The sequence below is a fragment of the Kryptolebias marmoratus genome, linkage group LG14 (assembly GCF_001649575.2).
Source record: "Kryptolebias marmoratus isolate JLee-2015 linkage group LG14, ASM164957v2, whole genome shotgun sequence".
NCBI classification, from domain to species: Eukaryota; Metazoa; Chordata; class Actinopteri; order Cyprinodontiformes; family Rivulidae; genus Kryptolebias; species Kryptolebias marmoratus.
In genome coordinates, this window is record NC_051443.1 from 2,824,781 (window position 1) to 2,843,195 (window position 18,415).

At 41.2% G+C, this 18,415-nt stretch overlaps 1 protein-coding gene across 1 annotated transcript in view; it reads left to right on the forward strand.

The window, feature by feature from the left end:
* The window catches only part of naa25 (N-alpha-acetyltransferase 25, NatB auxiliary subunit), a 43,767-nt gene that overhangs the window by 20,432 nt on the left and 4,920 nt on the right, over positions 1-18,415 (forward strand). Inside the window, exons 13-19 of the mRNA XM_017435054.3 lie at positions 7,369-7,458; positions 7,539-7,719; positions 13,132-13,231; positions 13,335-13,486; positions 13,574-13,699; positions 13,771-14,014; positions 18,255-18,378. Of these exons, the coding sequence (XP_017290543.1) occupies positions 7,369-7,458; positions 7,539-7,719; positions 13,132-13,231; positions 13,335-13,486; positions 13,574-13,699; positions 13,771-14,014; positions 18,255-18,378 (1,017 nt within the window). The remainder of the gene's footprint in view (positions 1-7,368; positions 7,459-7,538; positions 7,720-13,131; positions 13,232-13,334; positions 13,487-13,573; positions 13,700-13,770; positions 14,015-18,254; positions 18,379-18,415) is intronic.

The window sequence follows — 18,415 nt, forward strand, 5'->3', positions numbered from 1 at the left end:
GCACTGCAAGTCAATACACCGGCACGAGAGAGTGGGCATTGCTAACTCATTGTTTACTTGTTAAAAACGTGTGTGCACTTGAGGGTAACAAAATATATTGTCTATGCACTCTCACATTAGAGTAAGCTAATAAATCAGTAACAGTTTTCGACTATGACATTTGTTTAATCACACATGTATTGACTAACAGAAAATGTGCAATATGCATTAAAACAAAATTTGACAGGTGCAAAAATATGGGTATCCTTATCATTTTATTGATTTGAATACCCTTAACTACTTTTCACTGACTTACTGAAACACAGAATTGGTTTGGTAACCTCATTAAGCTTTGAACTTCATAGCCAGGTGTATCCAATCATGAGAAAAGGTATTTAAGGTGGCCAATTGCAAGTTGTTCTTGTTAAGCCCAGAAGTAGCAGGCCAAGAAAAATATTAGAGAGGCAGAGAAGAAGAATGGTAAGAACAGTCAAGGACAACCCACAAACCACCTCCAAAGGCCTGCAGCACCATCTTGCTGCAGATGGTGTCACTGTGCATCGTTCAACAATTCAGTGCACTTCCATCATGCTTTGGGGCTGCATGGCCAATGCCGGCACTGGGAATTTTGTTAAAGTTGAGGGTCGCATGGATTCCACTCAATATCAGCAGATTCTTGAGAATAATGTTCAAGAATCAGTTACGAAGTTGAAGTTACGCCGGGGATGGATATTTCAGCAAGACAATGATTCAAAACACCGCTCCAAATCTACTCAGGCATTCATGCAGAGGAACAATTACAATGTTCTGGAATGGCCATCCCAGTCCCTAGACCTGAATATCATTGAACATCTGTGGGATGATTTGAAGTGGGCTGTCCATGCTTCATGAACTCCATGAACTGGAATTGTTTTGCAAAGAAGAATGGTCAAAAATACCTTCATCCAGGATCCAGGAACTCATTAAAAGCTACAGGAAGCGACTAGAAGCTGTTATTTTGACAAAAGGAGGATCTACTAAATATTAATGTCACTTTTCTGTTGAGGTGCCCATATTTTTGCACCTGTCATATTTTGTGTTAATGCATACTGCACATTTTCTTCTAGTCCAATAAACCTCATTTCAATACTGAAATATTACTGTGTCCATAAGTTATTGGTTGTATCAAACTGAAATAGCTATTACAAACATCCAAATATTTAGAGATAAAAATAATTAAGAATAATAGGGGTGCCCAAACTTTTTCATATGACTGTACCTGAATGACATGAACTCGTTCTCGTTCCTTGTCATTTTGTTTCCTTGTCCGTGGCAACATCCTCCTCTCCATTTGCCTTTCTTTTCAAAGTAAAAATAGTTGGGACTGCTCCTGGCAGAAGGTCCTTCTTTGGCGTGAAGCCAAGCCACCACATTGAGTGTCAGAACTTGAGGTACTTCTCTTTGAAGTAAGTGCTCTCTACACAGGCGGTCACCCGACTTTGAGTAGCAATTCTCATGACGCAGCTTACATATCCAAATGTGTTGACGTTTTCATCTTTTAGGAAGCCAAAAAATGAAACTCCAGTGGTATTTTCTGGTCAGTTCAAACAATGACTTGCAACACCCTGAAACATGTTGCATTGCTGAATGCTCGTAAACCTTTAGCACAGTGGATGTCACACATCCTGGGTGGTCACAGAAAATGCTTAAAACACCAGAGTAGCTTTTTAATAAAAAAATGGTAAATATTTTTTTTCTTTTTTGAAAGTTTTACAAGCATATTATATGATTTTCTTTCAGCTGATGTTAGCTTTAAAGCTAAACTGAAAAGTGTCTTGAACTCAACATCAGTTGAAAGAAAATCATAAAATATGCTTAATTAAAATATTATTAAAAAATATACTTTTTATTTACTTTTTATTACAGAAAATTGAAGAAACCACTCAGGTGTTTTTGGCTTTTTCTGGGTTTCCCCCAGGTGTGTGACATCCACAGAGTCACATAGGTTCACAGCATTCAGTAATTCATCAGTGGGTGGATAAATACCAATACAATAAACCATTTTTTTCAACCTATAAGGTGCACTGGATTATAAGACACTCTGCCAATAAATTATCCATTTTCAAACTTTAGTCATATAGAAAGCGCACCAGACTATAAGGCGCATCGTTGTGCACCTCCCAAATTTTGTAACTTCACGCGGACAATGCGTGCCGCGCTCCATTCAAAATGGACGATTTTGGTGCTTTCGCAGAGCTGGTTTTCCTGTATCAGCATTTATATGATCCCTCTATGAGAGATCACAAAGATAATCAAACAGTACTCCGCTTTCTTAGGTCCACCCTGCGCGACACTACAAAGTGCAACTATAACTAAGCCTTAATGCTGCAAGCGGTGCGGCTTTGTAGTACTGAAACATTACGACTTCTTACATATATAAGGCGCTCCGGATTATTAGACGCTCTGTGTAACTGCACTGGTCTCAAAATCCACGCTTTGTACTGATGTCCAATTTCTTTATTCCACTTAAGAACCACGGAACACCGTGAAAACTATAAAACATGACAAAACAACATTAAACATAAGCTTCACAAAACAAACAATACAAAGTACTTTTTTCTCTTTCACAAAATTACATTGTACAAGGTTTAACAAAAAAAATAACATAAATTACAATTATTAATAGTATTACCGTGTTTGCCAGTTAAAACCAGTTGCAGAAATAAGACGGAGCCTCTAAACGTATTTCCAACTGCGCTGTTCTCTGTCTCTGTCTGTTTGGCTCATTTTATTTTTAGTCACGCTTCCAGTTTGCTGTTGTGCATTTTAAACAAAACATTTTCACTTAATAAATCCAAATAAAATTAAAGCTGCAAGCAGCATTGGGTGGCCCTCGCAGCTCAGCGCCGCTCCGGCCTTGCGACAGCAGGAGCTATGGCGACTGCCGTCTACGGTCTGGCGCCTTTCCTGCACCGTCCACTAGGTGGCGTTTTCAGCAAATGTCCCAAATTGCCTTCAATCAGGATCAATACCAGTCCTGTGCCATGCTGTGAACTTTGACCTTCCTACGTCAAACAGTTGAAGAGTTAGAGCACAATGGCTCTCGTGACCTTGACCTTTGACCTTGTGAACTTGAAGTTAAAAAGGCTGATACTTGACCCATGGGGAGTCTCGTTGTAATGTTTGACCTACCTACTTTGCACCGTTTCAGAGTTACAGTCACCCAAAAATCCTTAGTGGGCGGGGCTTAAGTGTTGTCATGAAACAACCACCCCAATGTGTCTGACAGCACTCACTGATGATACACAAAAAATCTTGTGCAGATCAGATGAAGGATTAGGGAGATATAACTGTTGGTATAATGTAGAGGGCGCACTAGAGTCCAATTCCAGTATAATCCTATTGGCCTCTTCAGAGGTTAACACAGGTCATTCATGTCCAGTTTGGTGCAAATCGGATAATGCATGTGTGATTTAGAGCCAACCGTATGCAAACGGCGAGGGATTGGCGTTCGCCATTCTGTCACGCCCACATCATTCAGGCACCAGTCAGTGCTGAGAGAAGGACTCTGCATCATGTTGTTCTGTCATCTGGCACAGGCTTAAATTTGTATGAGTGAAAGAGAAAAAAGCACAACCTCCATCAGGAAAACTGGTTACTTCCTGTTGGAAGGGGGAGGGGCTAAAGTGATGTCACGAATTGACCACACTAATGTGATTAGGAATTGTCTGTTATGACACACAGAAAGTTTCATTAATCTATGACCTTGTATGTGAAAGTTATTACACCATGATGTTTCATGGCGAGTGGTCAGATTTTGAGGCTTGGCCACGCCCACATGCTTTTATGTAGCAAAAAGCTTTTGATAACTTTTGACCTTCAATGTCTCAAGACTGAGCTCAGTGATTCTGAAGCCTGTATGTCAAAAGCTGTTGGAGGAGTTCGATCAAATGCGAAGGCTGTAAGCCTGTGAGGTTTGGACAATGGCTCCAAGAGACTTTTTTGTAAGTCCCGCTATATTTCACATGTGTACCGAATTCCATGATAGTGAAACCATGGCTTGGGGCTGCTCCTTTAAAAATTTCTAGAGGGCGCTGTGGAGGAATTAGGCCACGCCCACCAGATATTGCACTGCATTCCTGTCGGCGGGTGGACTAGGATCGATCGTAGTGAGTTTTGTGCAGTTTGGATGAATTTTGTGGAAATTAAAGCCAAACGTATGTCGACGGCGTTACGTCTCACTTCGCCACGCCACCACAGCCACACCCTCCAGTGAAACCTCTTGGTGCTTTAATGCAAGTCAGACCAACTTGTTATCTGTCATCTGACACAAGATCGACTTGATTAGGTCAGGGGGGTCAGAGATGGACCTTTCAAAGCAAAACATTGCACTTCCTGTTCTCAGGGGGCATGGCTTAAGGGACATCACAATTTGACCATTGAGTATTGTTGTGGACTGGACATGGATCAATCACAGAAGGTTTGGTGTATCTGTCACTTACCGTGTCCGAGATATAACAGTTTCATTTTTTTGGCGCAATGCCAATTTTTGAGGTCTGGCCACGCCCCTTCAGCATGCACGAAAACTCAGCATTTTGATAACTTTTAATCCCCCATGCCTTATGAGCAAACTGACCAAATTTGAAACCGATCGATCAAAATCCCTAGGAGGAGTTCGATCAAATGCGTAGCCTATGAAAGGCCAAAATGGGGTAAAAATCCAACCTTTCAGACAAAATGGCCGACTTCCTGTTTGGTGTAGCGCATGGGTGCAAGAGGGTTTTCTGTGCGCCTTGGGGAGTTCTACAACTGTACAAATTTTCGTGGCTGTACGTTAAACTAAGGCCAATGTGGAGGGTATTTTGAAAGTTTCCAGGGGGCGCTGTGGAGCCATTTTCGTTGCGATTTTTTTGAAGACCTTAAAATACGTAAATTTTTCACCGCCCCGACGCATCTGCCAAATTTTGTGACTCTTTGAATATGTTAAGGCCTCCAAATAGCCATTTTATTTTGGGTACAAATAATAATAAACAGTACAGATACAATAGGCCTTCGCAGCGCTGTCGCTGCTCGGGCCTAATTAAAGGAACATGTTACAAACATCTGACATACCTTAATATTCAGTGTTGCTCAAAGAAATGTATCCATTTTGAACGGTGACTTGCCGACTTCTGGATTGCCATAGCAACATGGAACAAACAGCAGTTAAGTGTCAGTTACACTGTAGTTTTTTGAGAAAATTGAAGGCTTTTAAGTGCGCCTTATAGTCCGGAAATAATGGTAGTTCATACTATTAGAGTTTTATTTTTTGGCTTTGTTGTGGAAGAAAGGAATTTCCAGGCACTGTTAGATGAAAACACTCAAACAGGTTTATTTATGTAAGTGCATGTCATACAGAGAGCCTTAAAGACAGTTAAGAATTAACATCAGAGTCCCAGCCTGCACGGGAAGCTCTGAACCAAAGCTCTACCTCCAGAGTCCACACAGGAACTTATATCTAAGAGATTAGATTGTTGGTAGGCGAGGAAGAGACGGGAAGCAAGGTCAGTCTGGTTTCAGTGAAGAGTAACAGGATCATTTGGTGAAAACCTCATAGGCTGTGGAATTCAGACAGAACATAGTCATGACTTGGAATCCATTCATAACATAGTCAAGTCTTGGAATTCAAACATTACATAGTCAGGTGTGATCTTATAAAAACCTTGCCACCACAGCTTCCTGAAAGATGCAGGCTAAAAACATGCATGTTATGCTGCCTTCAGGCCCAGGCTTCCATGGAAAAAGAGATGTGTGATCTCTTTCAAATAAATAAGAATCTGGTTAATATTGAAAATAAAAACCTTCCTCAGATTTGGATCTATTACCGCCAATGTGGGAATTACTATCAGAACTCTGGTTCGGACAACTTCAAAGAGAAGCACCGCTCCGACCCTCGTTAATGTGGTGGACTGGCTTCACACCAAAAAAAGGACCTTTTACCAATTAATTTTAAAAGAGAGGCAAATGGAGAGAAGGACATTGATACAGGGAAGGAGGCGAGAAACAGGACGTTTTAGTTCAAACATGACATGAATTCTAGAATTGCGCTGCTCAAGGTGGCTGCATGTTGGAGTAGCTCTGTTGCACTCATTCTGAGGTATTGCTTTTGAAAACTTTATTCCTCTTTTTTTTTTTTTTCTTGATGTAAATCTTTTTTTTTGGGATGATTACTTCCTCTGGTATCAAATGCTGTGCAGCTGGAAGGATTTTTACTAAAGCCTTTTTACTTTTGGACATTTTGTTTTGATGCATAACCATAACGACAAGTGGTAAATGTGAAGAACCCTGAAGTCCAGTCATGACCAAAAGCAAACAGACCGCCCATAAATTCACTGGAGGTAAAGCTACCAGGAAGCAGCTCGCCACTAAAGCTGCCCGCAAGAGCTCCCCAGCCATTGGCAGAGTGAAGAAGCCTCACTGCTACAGGCCCTTAACCCATTTCTGGATTTTAACACAAATACTCTAAAACAAGTATAACTTTTTACATCAGAGAAATGGGCCACTGGAATGTTTTATGGAAATGTTTTAACTAAAATAAAAACATGAAAACTAATTTTTAGGTCTTATTTCATTTTAACTTTAGGATAAGCTCTAAAACAATTCCATCAAGGAATCAACTGGCTCCTTTTATGCCTGACTGTTATATTAAAATCATCTTGTGATGAGAAGGGACAGAGTTATAGATGTTTAGGTCAAACCTTGTAGACAATGTTAGGCATGAGTACCTGTCAGATCTGAATTGTCAGATCTCACGAAATGTTAGTGCTCAGAATATATGTTCAGGATGACTCTCAGATACTATCCCATCAAACTTTAGCTCAATATCTGTAGAATCATCAGAGTTACAACCATTTATTTTGGCTAAAGTGTTCAGCTGTGGCAGCTATTTTGAATTGGGATGGCTCCAAAAGTTAATCAGTTGTAGATGTACTTCCAATGATTTTAAGAGTTTCAATCAAATTTATTTAATGGTTTATGAGATATTGTGCTAACACAGCAGACAGACAAACACAGGCACAGGCAAAACCCATACATTTTTGATTTCAAGAGTTTAATAACTTGAGTTCCTGTTTCAGCTGCTGTGGATGTTGACAGATGTTAAGGATGAATCATTAGTGTTAATGATTCCAGTCAGTCATTTGAGAGCTGACTGGAACACCCACCTCTATTCTTCTTCCAGCTGGTTGACAAGCTCCACTTTGTCTTAATCTGCTGCTTCCACCATTGAATGTAGCTGATCCAGTTTGGTCTCCATCTCCAGTGCATACATCATCTTCCATTCTCACATGATCTGATAGTTCTCAGAGTATGGTTTGTGAGTGACTCACAGCTACTTTGATTTTCTCTGACTTGTTTATGTTTGTTCTTCAGGAAACGACACCTTGAAGACGGAGCTGCAGTTCTCTGATATGTACTGTCTCATGGCAGCTCATGTATACATTGACCTATGGACAGAAACAGGTTAGAATTTCTTTTATTTTAAACTTTTTTTCCTTTCACCGAACATGTTTGTAAATAGCTCTGTGTGTGTGTGTGTGTAGGTGATGAGGACATGGTGTGGCACTGTTTAGGGCTCCTGCAAGAAGGTTTGTCTCACAGTCCTTCCAATGCCCAGTTCAAGTTGCTGCTGCTTCTCCTCTACTGTCACTTGGGAGCCTTTGAGCCCATCGTGGACCTTTACTCCAGCCTGGATGCAAAGCACATACAGCATGACACCATTGGGTCAGTTAGCTTATGATTTCTATCTGTGCCTGTTTGTGTTGACCTTTTTGGATTTCTCTCCATGGAAGTAGGATTCATTTCTCTTTGGATCATTTGAGATGACCTGTAGTCGTCATTTTGTCCAGGAGTTGTATGTGAGCAATATTTCACCAATTTTAAGGACCCTATGATTTCCATGATGTGGAAAACACAGTCGGGATTGTGGACTTGGACATTGAAAATGGAATTTATTGTAAAGCCAAGCCACGTTTTGCAGAATTTTGTAACACATGAATTGAACTAAAGGCCAAATTAATGCCATCCAGGGGAAGTGAAAAGCTGCAAAGTTTGTTTGTATAGTGCTCAGGGTTAAAAACCACAACCTCTGTCTTGTCTGATTTCAAAAGCAAAAATTAATTCATCCAGGTTATGTTCCTAAGACATGCTTGCAGATTTCATGGATAAATGTAACTAAATATCATCGTTATAGCACTGAAAAATTATCCTGTTCTGTCTAATAACTTTACCTAATGGAAACCTATATAAATAGTATTGTTCCAAGCACTGAACTCTGAGGAACTCCATGACTAACTCTGGTAGATGAAAAAGATTCATTATTAATACACACACTGGGGCCTGTTGCACATAAATAACAAACATGGCAGATTTTCCATCTTGGGAGAAGAAGTATCATGTCTGCCCCTGCTTTTTTTGTTTTGTTTGTTTTTTTAACTCTTTATTTTGTCTTTTTTTCACAACAAGGAAAATGAACAGGGTTGGAACATAGCAAAAAGTAAAACAAAATACAGAACAGGCATTAGAGTGACAGTTTTCATACATTTAAGTCAGATGCACTGGGGTTTTTATATTGTCTATTTCCACCAGTTCCGTTCGAAGGGATTCATTTTGATTCTCAGTAAAAAAGTCAGTTTCTCCATTTTATAGGCATCTTCCATTATTTCCATTCATTGTTTTACTTTTAGTGAGTCTCTTTTCAGACAGTTCTTTGTGATAGCTTTCTTCACAGCCATCATTATTATTTTAAGAATATAAATGTCTACTTTTTTAATCAAACCTTGGATCAGACCACGGTATAAAAACCTGTGGCTCCTTCATAACTTTACACTGAAGAACTTCATCTATTAGCTAAGAAGCATCTGACCAGAATCGTTGTAATTTATCACATAACCAAAAAACATGAAGATGATTAAGATTTATGTGGCAACATTCTTGTTATCACTGTTCTTTTGCTTTAATTTGTTTGCTTTTAATATAGGGTGTAATAAAATATTGTATTAAGTTCATTCACTAAATTCTCTCCAGCCTCTAGAGCTGGTGGAGCTGAGTTGTGTGTGAGTTGCGCATCAAATGCCAATCACACTCTGAGATTTCAATTTGCATTTCTTTTTCCCAATTTGATTTTTGCTTAATATGAATTGTTCCCATTGCAATTTTGAAGACACGTGTGAAGTTTAGAAACTGTTTCTTGATGGCATATGTTTAATCAAGTTCAGCACCATTTTCGCCAACACACCACAGTTGGTTGATAACTGCGGTTTCACATGAGTATAATAAAAGTGTCTTAAGCCCTATTTGCGCAGCATTAGTTTTACCTAGGGACCACATGTAATAAATTATTTACTCCCCAATGTCTGCTTTTTATGTGGCGCATTCACACTGTATAACTGAAGCCTGAGATTTCGCTGAAATTTACGGACATCTTCCGGATATGATGGCTACGTATTGCGTAATACCCGCTTAGTGCTAGCCAGCTGTTGTAGTACGCTACAAACAGAAGAAAATTATTCATACTGCACAGAGAAATGCATAATGTGAGCCACCATTTGCATGTGATTTTGCTCCTTCTCTTCAGCATTTTTTTTTTCATAGCGACTGTTACTGGTCGATAGGGTTTTGGTGGCCCAGGACACAAAAGGTTATCTATGAACTCCAATGTGGCCTCCATTGCCAAAAGCAAATAAAAATGCGCCCAGTAAACAAAAACTGATTGCCTAATTGTGTATCGAATCCCGCTTATTTCTGTCCAAATCACAGAGATGCCTATTCACATTGGATTAGTATTATCACAAGACCTTGCAGTTCAGCAAAATATAGTAGGTAATTTGCGGGGAAATTTTTACTTTACAAATTACTGACATAGCCAATTCGCACGGTATTAACAACACAGACAATCGCAATAAGTATTACAAATAGCATGTGGTCCCTAGGTAAAACTAATCCTGTGTGAATAGAGCTTTAGCTGCAAATACCGGAACAGGGGTCTCATTTATAAAACAGGTGTACGCACCAGGGTGATGTGTACCACAAATTAACACATGAGGGGACAGTGGCTACCCCCTCAGGCGCTGGCTCCAAACCCCCAGAGCGCAGAGGAGGCACACTTTTATACCACTCACACCTGTGTGTGTGCTCCCTTGCAGGGGCACGCCCGACCACTTTTTGGCAGACCATTACTTTTTGGCACGACACCGACTGTCCTTCTTTCAAAAGTTGTCAGTTTGGGTATGCCCTTACCCCCACCTGTGGCTGACATGCTCTGGCGGTGGCCGATTAGTCTCTTTTTTGGCTCCACTCTAAAATCTGACCACTTTTCCTTCACCTTGGCCTTTCTGTCCCACTCACTGAATTACCAGTGGTAACATGCTGGTGTAGATTCTCAGTCATCCAGGCCATGGTAAATTCAAAAAAAGTTTAAAAAAAAACCCAAAAACAACTGGATTTCTATTTTGTAGCTGAAGACGTTTCGCTTCTCATCCGAGGAGCTTTCTTTATTCAGAAATAGAGAGTGTGGAGTTGAGCTTTTAAAGCTGAGATGTGATGTAAGCTGGATTGCTTGCAAATTGTTCTCACTCTCCTGACAATAGAGGCTCGTTAGGGTCCTTGTGCGTCTGACTCACTGACTGGGGATCAGGCCTAAAGCTCCATTATGTTTTTAAAAGCTGAAATCTGAGACCTCCTCCTCTGTTTAATGTTGGTTTCTCCCTTTTGACAAAGATGGCTTCCTTTACCCCCCTCTCAAATCATCTGTCTTCTCGGTCCTCAAAGGAGTGTCCCTTATCCTTGAGGTGTAGGTGGACAGCTGAGTCCTGTCCAGAAGAGGTGGCTCTCCTGTGTTGAGCCAGAGAACGGCTGGCCGACATTAGTGTTCCTGTTTCGGATCAGCCGTGAGCTACACGCCGTTAACGCCGCGGAGCTCGAATATCCAACTTCAAACTAACTTCACTGCGGTCGCAAACCAGTTTCCTCCCCAGCTGCACGAGAGTGGGGGGAAGCTGTTTTGCACGTCCTGCAGTGTAATCATGGAACATAAACGCATCGACAAACACTTTGTGTCTGCAAAACGTGAGGAGAGCTGCAGATGAAGGACAATCCAGAAATGGTCATGAATGTCAGTCTATAAGATATCAAAGTTCTCAAATAAAGCACCTTTTGAGAATGTCAATGTTTGTTGGTAATTATCTTACAAAACTAGTAAGTATTTTTGGTTTATATATTAAAAGTTTATAGTTTTTTATTGATTTTAGTAAAACAAAAATAGCAACTTTTCATCGCAACTTTTAGGAAAATGCCCCGCGAAATCAGGCAATTTAGCCCGCAACAATCACAAGAAATGTCCGCGAAATCCTGGAGGGGATTGGCCTTTACAGCAATACATGTAGATTGCTAATATGCTCCTACTGTATACATGATTGTGTAAGCAAAAAACAACTTAGAATTGCAACGTGTTTAGTTAATAAGCTTCACACCCTTTTATTTAAAGCATATGTTTATTTTAAAACCAAGTATGGGTGTAAGATGTGCAAATACTGATGCATGTCTTTTTTATGGTTGTTTTTCAGTTTCACAAAACATATAAAAGTTCAGAATGCCATCAACGGCTGAAGTCTTTTTTTGTTCGCCATCTGTCTAGCATAGTCCAGCATGTCCGTGTGAGGACAGAATAGTGCTACTTTGCTAGCTTTCAAGATCACTTTTTTCCTATGATATTTGCTTTTTGTGATTCTATTTCCCCTTTTTAGTTGTATCAATAATCTCTTTACGTGAGTAGTGAGTTTTTGATATGGAATAATCGTATTTAGGCTGGAGCTCGTCACCCACACATCTGCTTACTCAATCTGCTAACTGGAAGTCCGTCTGCCCCTGTTTTAAAGTGTGCAACTCTAAATTAAACCAAGGAGCGAGGTTCCTCTGTGAAGACTGAGGGTCAAGCACTCAAAAAAATTATAGCTAATAATTGGTTTAGCATTATTCAATTATCCTGACTTAATCATAGTAGCTATTCCTCCACCTTAACCTGTTGTTATAAGAATATGACAATTTAGATAATTAGCATGAGTGGATTCATATATACTATCAAAATCTTCCTGCTATAGCCAGGTTTCTGTAAGACAAAATAAATCTATATGATGATCACTTACCAAATCATAAAGTATCAGAGACTTAAAAACCAACAGTAATTGCTTAAAACTAAATTGTGGGCTACAGTGAGCTGGTTGTAGCAGCTGCTACTACATCTTTTTTTTTTCTTCGTTTTTTTACTTGATTACGTACAGGCACGGCCAATTGCAGATCTTTTAAAAGTGGCCAGTATTGGGTGACTGAACCGGTCTGCTGATTAATCTGTCTGTCTCTATACTATTGGGGGATCTGCTCAGGATGAGACTTGGACTTCTCCAGGGCTGCCCATTGTCATTGATTCTGACTTTTATGGACAGAATTTCTTGGTGCACCCAGAGGGTGGAGGGGGTCCGCTACGGTGGCCTCAGATTTCCGTCTCTATTTGCAGGTCCTTTTGGTTTCATTGTGTCGTGATCTCCAGCTCTCAGCACCTCCTCCCTTGGAAAAGAGTGGTCTGCTTTCTTTGCGTTGGGAATGAGGTGCTGCCTCCTTATGGAGGTCTTTTAGGTATGTCCAACTGGAAGGAGTCCCTGGGGAAGACCCAGAACATACTGGAGAGATTGTCTCACAGCTGGCCTGGGAACGCTTTGGAATCCTAACAGAAGAGCTGAAGGAGGTGGCTGTGGAAAGCGATGTCTGGGCTTCCCTGCTCAAGTTACGGTCCATGCGACCCGAACAAACACCAGATAATGGAAGGATCTATATGCTCTTTATACACAGATGTAATTACTTATTGGTGCACAGCTGGGATTAAATTTGCAGCAGAGGTTTTAATGACTGTTCAAACCTTCAAAGCAATACTGTTGCTTTTTTTGGATACCCCATGATGTACAGTGAACTTAGCCCTGCCCATCTTAATTGATTAGCCACAAAAGTTTTTCCCATAATAAATTGTGGTTGATTTCATTATTTTTCTTTCTATGAGAAGCTTAAAAGATTAAAAGTTCTGAGAATCTCTCCTCATCAGCAACAGACTTGTGTGTTGACTTGTTTTGGTTGTGTTTTTTTTTTTAGGTTTTTGTTGACTCGCTATGCTGAGCCTCTGGGACATTTTGCTGCAGCCTCCCAATCCTGTAACTTCTCCCTCAGGTTTTTTCACTCCAACCAGAAAGATGTAAGTCTTTGTGGTTCTTTATTATTTTACTCTGGGACTGGATTCGAAGAACGCTTCGTTTTAGTCTCACCCCTCTTGTTTCTGTTTCTCTTCCATATCATAGACCTCAGAGTACATCATCCAGGCATACAAGTATGGAGCATTTGAGAAAATCCCAGAGTTCATTGCTCTCAGGAACAGATTGAACCAATCGCTGCACTTTGCCCAGGTCCGCACTGAGAGGATGCTGCTCGACTTATTTCTGGAAGCAGATATGTAAGAACAAAAAAAGCATTCCAAGTTTGAGCATTTTGTGCTGTGGTGTTTACTCTGTGGTTTCAAGTATTTTACTTTGTTTTTCAGTGTTTTGAGCCTGGAGGAAAGTTTGAAGGCCATGTCTTTATCTGGAGAGGAGGATGACATTCCCTGGGATAGTTTAAGGGACAACAGAGACCTGACTGTATTTACAAACTGGGATCCCAAAGAAAGGTACAGATGATTGTTGTTTGCAAAAACAAAAAGTGACAAAAACTAACCTGTCATCCTGTTTCCTTTCACAGACAGTTAACTGATGAACATCGAACTCATTCTCTAGAAGAAGAGTCTGTGTGGCTGCGGATACGTTCTCTAACTCTGCGCCTCCTTGCTGCGCTGGCTGCACTGGGACACACGTCCTCCCAACAAAACTCTGAGACATCTAATGAGAATGGAGTAGGAGACAAGATCTCCCTCCTCAGCAGCCTGCTCTCTCAGCTCGACCAAACTCTACAGATGGCAGCACAGATCGCAAAAAAACGGATACATGTACGTTTCACACAACACAATGTTCAAACATGTTTTTATAATTAGGTGAATATTTATAAGAATTGTTGACAGACAGTCAATTTTCCATCTATAGGCAGACTGATCTTCATTGGAGATGAGTCTGAGGGTGTTATCATCTTGACAGACACATTAAGACAGTTCACACCTGTATTTAGTCCTATTCAGTTGCAATCACGGAGCTAAAACATTTTGAAGAACAGATCTAAACAACTCCTGAGTGGCCCAGTGCGACGCAGGGGATGACATGATGGGGATCTTCAGCAGTTTTGTAACAGTTATTTGGTGTGCTCTCTATTCTAGTTTTGTATTTAATGAACTGTTTGTTTAGGGAGATTTTGCGTGAGTTCTGCTTTGTTAAAGTCACAGAGGACAATAAGCAGTCAGTTTGGGTTGATCTGCTCCTCACTTATTATCTGGTCAGTGAGTGTGTGCTGAGCCTCCTGCACATTGGCTTGCAGTGGAATGTAAACACTGACCAGAATGAATAATGTAAACACACAAGGAGAGTAAAACGAATTACAGTTGATGAAAAAGGCCTCCAAGTTTGGACAGTGGTGTTAGTGAATCAGTCCCATCTTGCACCAGCGACTGAGTATACAGAAACGGATTCACCCACCTTTAGCTTTGCCAGAGACTTAAATGTTGCAATCCGGTCTGTAGCATTGGAAGCCCACCAGCTGCAGAACAGATACTAGTGTTGATCCACACAGCCACATCTTTTTGAAACACAAAACTGTTGATGAAGAGAAGTCACAGTTTCTCCACAAAAGTAGTAGGAGCTCGTCTGCTTTGTTACTCAGAGAGAGTAAAGTAGAGAGGAATATTTCAGGAAGCATTGTGCAGGGTTGTTGTTGCTGTAAGCACAAAGTGCTCCAGCAGTTTTTTCCCTTTCTTCCAGCGCTTCACAGCAGCTGTTACGGTGATGGTACCTTGGGCTAAAATGTCCAGTAAATCCAGAGGTTAAAGGCAAAAAAAAAATCCACTTGTGGATCCACTCCTGATGTTAGGATGTCATCCCTTGTGAAAACATCTCAGGAGTCGACACAAAACCCACTATTTATTAAAAAAACAACAACACAACATTAAATGAACCAAACACTGAAGCAATTCTCTGCAGTGCCATCTTAGATGTAACCTTACATGTTAATCTAACCAGAGCTTTGCTACCAGTGTATGGAGTTAATTTCTATTATACTGATATCTTAAATAATGTAATATATTTCCTGATAATTCCAGAAATTTTAGCTATACAGGGTTTCCCCAGAGAGAGGCTAAGCCTTGTGGTAGGTGACCATTCGCCGGCCATTCGCCGGCCAATCGCCGGCAAATCGCCGGCCGACCATGATTTAGTAAAAAAAGAAAGTTGAAAATATGGCTAATTATTATGTGATATTGTAAGATATTTGTGTCACATATTTGCACAACTACAGTTTTACAAAAAGGTACTTTTGAAATACTATTTTAAACAAAAATACAATTCAAATTAAATCTGCAAGCAGCATTGGGCGGCCCTCGCAGCTCAGCGCCGCTCCGGCCTTGCGACCGCAGGAGCTCTGGCGACCGCCGTCTACGCTCTTGCGCCTTTCCTGCACCATCCACTAGGTGGCATTTACAGCAAATGTCCCAAATTGCCTTCAGTCAGGATCAGTACCAGTCCTTTGCCATAGTGTGAACTTTGACCTTCCTACGTCAAATGGTTGAAGAGTTAGAGCACATGGGCTCTCGTGACCTTTGACCTTGTTAACTTGAAGTTAAGAAGGCTAATAGTTGACCCATGGGGAGTCTCGTTGTAAAGTTTGACCTACCTACTGTGCACCGTTTCAGAGTTACAGTCACCCAAAAATCCTTAGTGGGCGTCATTAAAGTTGTCATTAAATTACCACACTAACGTGTGCAACAGTGCTCACTGGTGATGCACAAAAAATGTCATGCAGATCGGATGAGGTATCAGGGAGATATAACTCTTCGACTATTATAGAGGGCGCACTGGAGTCAAATTCCAGTATAATCCTACTGGCCTCTTCAGAGGTTAACAAAGGTCATGTCACAAATTGACCATGTGAATGTGATTAGTACTAGTCTGGTATGACCCACAGAAAGTTTCATTAATCTATGACCTTGTATGTGGAAGTTATTACACTGTGATGTTTCATGGCGAATGGTCACATTTTGAGGCTTGGCCACGCCCACATGCTTTGCTGTAGCAAAAAGCTTTTGATAACTTTTGACCTTCAATGTCTCAAGACTGAGCTCAGTGATTCTGAAGCCTGTATGTGAAAAGCTGTAGGAGTTCGATCAAATGCGGAGGCTGTGTAAGGTCAAAATCGGGCAAAAATCTGAATTTTGATGGAATTTTGAAGATGGCCGACTTCCTGTGAGGTTTGGACCATGGCTCCAAGAGACTTTTTCGTAGGTCCTAAGAAGTTACACGTGTGTACCAAGTTTCATGATTGTTAGTAAAAGCATGGCTTGGGGCTGCTTTTTTAAAGTTTTCTAGGGCACGCTGTGGAGAAATTAGGCCACGCCCACCAAATATGGCACTGCATTTCTGTTGGGGGCTGGACTAGGATCGATCGTAGTGAGTTTCGTGCTACTCGGCTTGATAATGTGGAATTTAGAGCCAAACGTAAGGCAACGGCTTGACGTCTGACACGCCGCCACGGCCACGCCCCCCAGCGAAAACTCTTGGCGCTTTAATACAAGTCAGACCAACTTGTTAGCTGTCATCTGACACAGGATCGACTTGATTTGGTCAAGGGGTGTTAGAGATGTAGCTTTCAAAAAAAAAAAAAAGTGACTTCCTGTCCTGAGGGGGCGGGGCTTAGATGACGTCAGAATATGACCACATAGGATCGTCGGGCATCCTACGGGGATGAGTCATACCAAGTTTGGTGCAAGTCGGGCGTTGCGTGTGAAAGTTATTACGTTTCGTTTGCTTCGCCGAGTACGCCAAGTTCGCCGCTTGGCCACGCCCCCTGAACANTGCTCAAAAACTCACGATTTTGATAACTTTTNATCCCCCGTCCCTCAACTGCATACTGACCAAGTTTGAAGCCGATCGCTCAAAATCCCTAGGAGGAGTTCGTTAAAGTTTGAGGTGTACAAAAGTCAAAAACGGCCAAAATTTGCCCTTTGATCCAAGATGGCCGCCTCCCTGTACATTTTAGGGCATACCTCCAAGAGACTTTTTTTCGTCATTTGAGTGTGGCAGAAAACGCTGCACAATGAGAAGAGGTGACTGGACCCTGAGGAAGATTGTGGAGAAGGGCCGATTCCAGACCTTGGGGGTCCTGCAGAAGCAGTGGACTGAGTCTGGAGTAGAAACATCCAGAGCCACCGTGCACAGGCGTGTGCAGGAAATGGGCTACAGGTGCCGCATTCCCCAGGTCAAGCCACTTTTGAACCAGAAACAGCGGCAGAAGCGCCTGACTTGGGCTACAGAGAAGCAGCACTGTTGCTCAGTGGTCCAAAGTACTTTTTTCGAATGAAAGCAAATTTTGCATGTCATTCGGAAATCAAGGTGCCAGAGTCTGGAGGAAAACTGGGGAGAAGGAAATGCCAAAATGCCAGAAGTCCAGTGTCAAGTACCCACAGTCAGTGATGGTCTGGGGTGCCATGTCAGCTGCTGGTGTTGGTCCACTGTGTTTTATCAAGGGCAAGGTCAATGCAGCTAGCTATCAGGAGATTTTGGAGCACTTCATGCTTCCATCTGCTGAAAAGCTTTATGGAGATGAAGATTTCATTTTTCAGCACGACCTGGCACCAGCTCACAGTGCCAAAACCACTGGTCACAGAGGAAAAGATGACCTCGTATAATGAATAAATAAACTATTGGGGTGACAAAAGTCTAAGATTTTGATCAAAAATATTTTGTCTGAGCAAAAACTTTAAAATTTTATAGTATTTTCTTAAAAAATTTAAAATGGCATGGCTTTGAAGGAAAAATAATCGTACATCTCTTATAAGAGTTGGTGGTTGTTTGTCTTCCCATGAAGCATTGAAAAGCCAGAGAAAAACTAAAACCAATCATTTTAATTGAGGAAAAACAAAAATACCACTGTACAGGAAATTTCAGATGTTTTGACATTTTTAATAACTCCAGAGTCAACTGAAATTCAACAAATCTGAGTCTGCAAAAGTCTGGACTTTCAAAAAAGAAAATGTGTAGGAACCTTGGCATGATTGTTTATGAGCAAACAAAGATATTTATTGTTTGCAGTATCCATTCCTTGGCCCCCCCTCCAGTCGCCTGGCCTCGGCTCTGTCCAGCGGTGCCTGTCAGTGTCAGGCTGCAGCCCTACAGCTCTCTGTCCACCTGCACGAGCTGGAGTCTACAGGACTCGGTAAGAGAACCTGACCAGAACATGAAACTCAGAGTGA